The sequence below is a fragment of the Borostomias antarcticus genome, assembly GCF_949987555.1.
Source record: "Borostomias antarcticus genome assembly, chromosome: 2".
NCBI classification, from domain to species: domain Eukaryota; kingdom Metazoa; phylum Chordata; class Actinopteri; order Stomiiformes; family Stomiidae; genus Borostomias; species Borostomias antarcticus.
Window position 1 is genome coordinate 23,894,286 of NC_140235.1, and position 7,500 is coordinate 23,901,785.

At 46.8% G+C, this 7,500-nt stretch overlaps 1 protein-coding gene across 3 annotated transcripts in view; it reads right to left on the minus strand.

Annotated features, from left to right (window-relative positions):
- Positions 1-7,500, minus strand: part of LOC311320722 (LIM zinc-binding domain-containing Nebulette-like) — a gene marked incomplete at its 3' end in the record, with an annotated part of 62,866 nt that overhangs the window by 36,978 nt on the left and 18,388 nt on the right. For all 3 annotated transcript variants that reach the window (XM_084452540.1, XM_084452539.1, XM_084452538.1), the window contains exon 4: position 7,500. This exon is cut by the window's right edge and continues 107 nt beyond it. In XM_084452540.1, coding sequence (XP_084308666.1) covers position 7,500 — 1 coding nt within the window. The remainder of the gene's footprint in view (positions 1-7,499) is intronic.

A 7,500-nucleotide genomic window follows, 5' to 3' on the forward strand; every position in this document is an offset into this window, starting at 1 on the left:
GGTACAGCAGGCTATGGGATTAGCTCATTTGGGTTGCTGTCAAAGCCGGCGCATTAATTTAGATTGGTAATTAAACTTCAGTCGAACTACGTGTGCGTATACACGGTTTTAACGCACGTCTGCTGGCCAATCAGAAAAGAGTATTAACCCAGGCCATGGTATAATAGTTTATGTTACCCAATAGTTTATCTGACTCAGTCATCATGACTCAGAATGTGAGCTGCAGCTAGCCAATCAGCTCCCACTCCCACATGACAGAATTAATAGACAGAGCTCTGAAAAGTGTTTGAATAGCCAGAGAGCACTTTTCTCTCATATATTGAATTTGAAAAGTGGCCATTTGTTCTGCTATTGGTGGCTGGGCTGTGATGAATCAACTGTCTGAAATGAGTCTGGGTTGGTTCTACTCACTCGCAGATACGGTGCCGACACAGCGATTAAACACATTCATGGTTCTCTGCTTGATTAGTTATTATGTGGGCAGGAGGGGGTGGTGACTGGAGAGAGAAAGAGAAATTAGAAAGAGAGAGAGAAAGAGAGAAAGAGAGAAAGAGAGAGAGAGAAAGAGAGAGAGAACAGAAAGAGAGAGAGAACAGAAAGAGAGAGAGAGGGAACGCCCACACTACAGCACCAGAGCCAGATCCAGACTACTGTGTAACTGGCCTCTCTCTCCAGCCTCTCCAGGTTTCATGACCGGAGGACATGTTGAGGCTGACTGATAAGGAGCCAAGATCCAAAAATAGTTTCAATGAAACTCAATAACAAATATATACAATTGCATAACATCATCAAGTACCAAGTAGAAACTCTAAGTAGAAACTCTACTTACGTCGCTGACTAGCAGATTGCATCTCCTGTTGAAGGTGGGGTCAGGCAGGACAGGCTTACCAGAGGCCTGGCAGGGCAGACAAAGACAAATCAAATGTACACATACACACACACACACACACCCACACACACACACACACACACACACACTTAATATACAAAGATAGCTAATCCACATTTCTGACACGGGCCATATTCGGCCAGATAAAGACTAATTTCCATCATTTGAAATATTTATAATCCTCTTAAGTTTGAATGGGCACAGTGCCATGCCATGCCATACCAGTAGCCTTGGTGCCAACAACCAAGGTCAGTGAGCTCAGAGATTATAAAAGGCCTTCGTTGACAAAAAAAATCCAAAAAACCTCTTACTACACCTCACAATGAGAACACACATTGTGAGTCTAAAATAAACAGCAGGAACTCCATGGGTCACACGTTGTCATTGAACTAGTCCATGAGCACAAGTCTGGAGCAGAAGTGTTTTATACTGTTTAAACACTGCACACAATTATGTGTACAACGATTTACTCATACATATTAGTGTGACTGTGCACCTTGAATGGAGCTTGAATGGAGCACCTTGAGTGGAGCTCCACGTCTTAAACAACTGCTCTCATTCACACAAGGTCAACAGAAAGACAGACAGTACACCGGCGGGGGGGGGGGGGGGGGGGGGATTTGGGGGCACAATGCCAGCGTCACTCACCTTCTTCTTCTTTCTCTTCTTCTCCCCTCTCAAGATCTGAGAGGTCTGAATCACAAGCTCATCTTCCTCCTCCTCCTCCTCCTCTTCAGGTCCCTCTGTCTCCTCAGCGTTGTCCGCTTCCTCCACAGTCTCCAGGGCCTCCGCTCTCTCCTCAACCTCCACGACCTGCTCACTGGGCTCCGGCTCTCCGGGGTGGGAAACGTTCTGCGCCCTCTCCTCCGCCTTCTCCTCCTTCACCTCCCTCGCTTCCTTCTCCTCCAGGGACTGCCTGCTGGTGCCTCCAGAGAAGGAAATGATCACCGTGCTCTCCTCCTTGTCCTCCGTCACCTCCCTCTCCTCCCTCTGCTCTCCCGCTGCCTGCGTTTCAACCCCCTCCTGGACCCCAGATTCAGACACCTCCTGGACCCCAGATTCAGACACCTCCTGGACCCCAGATTCAGACACCTCCTGGACCCCAGGTACTTCTGTGTCCTCCATGGAGTCTGTGCTGCTGGATTGAGAGGTCCGGTCCGACAGACAGAGGAGCTGACTGAGGCTAGCCCGGCCGTGTCTAGGTGACCGTCTCCAGCCGTACTCGGAGGGAGAGGAGCAGACAGAAGGTAGTCCGGAGGCTGTAGGTCAAGGTGACTACTGTGTATCTCCAGTCCCACGTCTCTCTCTCTCTCTCTCTCTCTCTCTCTCGCCTGCCCTGTCTCTCTCCTGCCTGAGGTAGGGTCCGAGGTGGTGAATCAGAGAAAGACGGTAGCTCTGAAGCTAGGTCAAGGTGACTATCTCCAGCCCAGTCACCCAGTAGTCCAGCTGGTTGTCTCTCTACCCCCGGGACTGGAGCTCTCCTTCCTGGGTGCTCGGCCTGGGACTCCTTATCTCCCCCCAGCTTCCAGATTTAGACCTCCACTTGAGCTCTTATCGACCCCCCATGCCAGGCTGGTGAATCAGAGGGGACAGAGATGGGTCCTGTGTGGGTAGGGTCATAGAGGTTGTCGCACGTTGGACGGAATGTCACATTCCAGACCTGGACCCCCACGTGCCTTCTTGGGATTCCTAGCTAGAGGGAAGCAATTTGAATTTGAGCAAGAATAGAAACAAGTAGGATAGAAAAGCTATTCTATTCTCTTTCTTCTATCTAGAATGGCTTTAGAATGTCGACTTGTGGTGAGTTTCTCCAATGCCAACAGCACTGACAACAACCCTAACTGTTGCACTGAACTATCTCCCTAAAGGTCACAGCATCAGTTCGAGGTGCCCCAGACATACACACGCACAGACATGGTCATTATGATACCACTCCCATCAATATTCATACAGCGCTGTCTGTGCATTGACCTGAGAACGCCTCTTTGCCTCTGACTGAGTTATAGCCCCAGCCAGGAGAGCCAATAGGGAGGAGCGATACAGCCAGCATACGATCCATTACCTCGGACGATTGGCTGCAGACCAACAGACAACAACAACAGCATCACTGCAGGTCTCTGCTCTAATAGAAGTGTGGAGAGGAGAAGAGAAAAGACGAGGACAGGAGAGGAGAGGAGAGGAAAGGGGAGGAGGGGAGAAGGGAGGAGAGCAGGGGAGGAAAAGGAAGGAGAGGAGCAGAGAGGAGAGGGCAGGAGAGGAGTGGGGAGGAGAGAAGGGGAGAGGAGCAGAGAGGGGAGGAGAGGGGAGAATGGAGGAGGGCAAGGGAGAAGAGAGGAGGGGAGAGGAGATGAGAGGTGAGGAGAAGGGGAGAGGACAGGCCTATTATGCAAGTTGTCTGATAGCTTTATACATGGAGGTCTGTGCCAGGCTAGAGGGATTCGGGCTATCTAGCTAGTTACGCTTTCAGATGCTGGCAAACTGGGACAGACATATGGTCCTCAGGTTCAGTCCATCATCCCAAACAAGCAAACAACACAGATGTCCAAAACCAAGGCTATATGTTCAGACTGGCAGCCCAAATCCGATTTTGGGCATTTCCAGATCAGAATCAGATTTGCTGTCTGAACAGCAAAAACAAAAACCACATGGAAACTGATTTTTGCTGACTGGATTTGAACCACATTCATAGGTGATTTGAAATGCGATTCAAATCGGATTTCTAGACAACGTCTCTGAGCTACAACTGTACTTTACGTCACTCGCATCGCAACACATACAGCAACAATGTCAAATCCAGAGTGCGGGAACGAGAAGGATTTTATCTAAACGGTTAAGACGTGAGGGGTAACATGAAGGGTAAGAGGCCAGAACTCCATTCTTCCATCAGTTGCTGTTTTGTTGCCTGCACTGTTTAACAAACAAAAGACAGCGATGACAAAGTCGCCAGCAGATGACACACAGCACACCTGCAATGGGCGTACATAGGCATACTCACACCACACCGTTACCACAACAACCAATGCAGATAATGCAGATAAGTTGACAATGTGTGAACACACAAATCCGATCTGATCACTTGGAAATAGCAGTGTGTACAGTCCTAAAGATTGTAACAGATTGTCTGTCTGTCTGTCTGTCTGTCTGTCTGTCTGTCTGTCTGTCTGTCTGTCTGTCTGTCTGTCTGTCTCTCTCTCTCTCTTTCTTTCTCTCTCTCTCTCTCTCTCTCTCTCTCTCTCTTTCTCTCTCTCTCTCTCTCTGCTCCATGCATGACAAACTCACTGGGGTTTGAAACATTTTTTTGTTTTTGTCAATTCTTTAAATAAACATTGGAGATTTATTGAGCGAGAATTTGCAGTAGCTGCATACAGTACTGTTTACAGTAAAACATTTTGATGCACTGTGGGCTCAATTTTTGATATTTCAAAGATCTGGTTTGTGGAGGACAGTAAGTGTAGCATTTGTGTCAATTGACCAAAAATGTGGGAGGAGATAGGTTTGATAGGTTTTAAAGTTTTTGAGTGATGGACTTTATAATTCCTGCCAGCTCGAAGCTGTATGGACGTTTCTATTCACTTGCGCCTACATTTTGGTGGTGGTTGCAAAGTGATAGCACGGCTGATTTGTTATGATTTTATTACGTTTTAAACTTTAGACAGTTGCTGTAGCGCCACTATCTGGACTATTGGTCCACAATGCCAGAACGTTTTGTGGTTTTTCATGCATGGGACTTCCTAGGACTTCCTAGGAAGATTCTGATTCAGAATACTGGCAAATACAAGAGACCAAATACAAGCTAGGCTGCCCGGCCCTTAACAATCCTGAGGCCAGAGGAAATTGAAAACTCAAATAAATATTTCTCTTTGTGATGTGTGATGGAAAGACAGTCACTGCATGTATGAAGTTGTTGTTGTTGTTTTATGTTCAGGGGAGTGGTCTGTGTCTATAAATACGCTACATGTATGATGTTTGTGTGTTGTTAGGAGTCTGATGACAGGGAGAGAGTGGTGGAGCATTGGTGGTGAAGTCAAATGGGGACTGTTAAAACACAGATGTGAGAGACACCACATGAAGGGGTCTGGGCCAGCTTTGGGAGTGTGTGTGTGTGTGTGTGTGTGTGTGTGTGTGTGTGTGTGTGTGTGTGTGTGTGTGTGTGTGTGCGTGTGTGTGTGTGTGTGCGTGCGTGTGTGGCATATGTGTGAAGAGGACATTTATTATATAGGGGACAACCACAGTCTATTTTGACACCAGGCATCTCTCAAAAACAGATGTCCTCCCACCGTCTCTAGCTATCATGATGACGTGTGTGTGCGTGTGTGTGTGTGTGCATGTGTGTGTTCTTCACAGGCCTGGACAGAACGAACAACTCTCATCTCCTCCATCTCCCCATCCCTCCTCTGCCTGTCCTCCCCCATCCATCTCTCTTCCTCCCTCCATCTCAGAATCACAATCGCTTTATTGGCCACATAGTTTTTACGCATACTAGGAATTTGCTTTGGTCAATGGTGCATAACACTAATGGAGACCGGGCGCAGGGACCAGATGGGACAGTGGAAAGACAGGACGGTGCAAATGAGCAGTGCAAAATCTCTCCCATCCATCTCTCTATGCCTCCCTCCACCTCTCCCATCCTAATGTTAATTACAATTTACCCCCCCTACCCCATAACACTAACACAGTAAGAGCACCAGGAAGGACTGTGTGGGTTGTAGCGTGTGTGTGTGTGTGTGTGTGAGAGCGAGAGAGAAAGAAAGAGAGAGAAAGAAAGAGAGAGAGAGCGTGTGTGTGTGTGTGTGAGAGAGAGAGAGAGAAAGAGGGAAGTTAATTAAGCAGACACAGGGATGGAGAGTAGAGCTCACACCGGGGAATAAAGGGATCATACGGTCAGGTGAGCTGGCTCTGGGCCAGGAGAGATACTGGTGAGACAGAGAGAGAGAGAGACAGAGAGAGAGAGAGACAGAGAGGGAGAGAGAAATGTAGGGGGAGAGAGATTACCTGGACCTGCTGTACAGTCGGTCAGTGGGTCTCCAGTTCTGACCACATCTGGGACACCTGTACAGTCACACGCACACGCACACAATCACAATCACACGCGCACACACACACACACACACACACACACACGCACACACACACACACACACACACACACACACACACACACACACACACACACAGGAGGTGGTACAGAATCACAGATACTAAGGGCCCCATTCCAACACTGGTTCAAAGATGCCTCCTTCTCTCCTCCCCTTCTCTCCTCAGGATGTCTCCTTCTCTCCTAACCACTACTGCTCTCTCTCCTCCTGTCTGCATGCAGCCAGCCTCTACACAGCTTTAATCAAGTGAACCGAGGCAGGGGAGAGTAGCTTGGGAAGAGGGAGCTTCCAGAGTAACTCACACAGGTTCTCTCCATTCACCCTGCTGTTCATGAAGACTACAATACTACTGTATATAAACTATATGAGGACTATATACAATACAATATAGACTATATGAAGACTATATATAATACTATATAGACTATATGAGGACTATATACAATACAATATAGACTATATGAAGACTATATATAATACTATATAGACTATATGAGGACTATATACAATACAATATAGACTATATGAAGACTATATATAATACTATATAGACTATATGAAGACTATATACAATACTACTGTATATAGACTATATGAAAACTATATAGACTATAGAGGCTGATATGAAGACTATATACAAAACTATATAGACTATATACAATACTGCATAGATTATGTAAAAAGCACAAAAATGACTTTCTAACGATAGAGATAAATTATTTTTGGAGACAAAATAAACACTGTCAAAGGAAAATGTAGTGATGTCTCACCTGATAGGCCTGTTGAGTTCCATGATGTCAATTTCGGCAGTCTTGATTGAATGGATGGACAGCAGTGTGTGTGTGTGTGTGTATGTGTGTGTCTGTCTGTCTATCTGTCTGTCTGTCTGTCTGTCTGTCTGTCTGTCTGTCTGTCTGTCTGTCTGTCTGTCTGTCTGTCTGTCTGTATGTATGTCTGTAAGAGTGGTTGTTCTAAATGGGTGTGACTGACTGTAATGTTGTTTTGGTGGTATAGTATGAGAATATGTGACAGGAGCATACAGTATGTACAGTTTGTGAAAGAAGTGTGTGTGTGTGTGTGTTGTGTGAATGCATGATTTTGCTCAGTGACCAAAATACACCCTTTGATTCATACACTCAGCTTTCATGCTCCAATTCACAAAAGACTCTCATCCCCACCCCCACCACACACGCACACACACCTCTCTCTTAAACACACACCTCTCTCTTAAACACACACACACATTCCCTCTGTCTCAAACACTCCAAAATCCCCATTACATAAGTATTGATCAAATTTCAGCCACACACACGCACACACACGCACACACACACACACACACACACACACACACACACACACACACACACACACACACGCACACACGCACGCACCCAGTGAGAGAGAGACCTTGGCGAGGGTCAAGGGAAGTGACACAGGAACAGGAAGTGGAGACACGCGTAGCCATGGCTACCAGGTGGACAGAGAGGAAGTGAGGTCATGGCTTGCCGTACA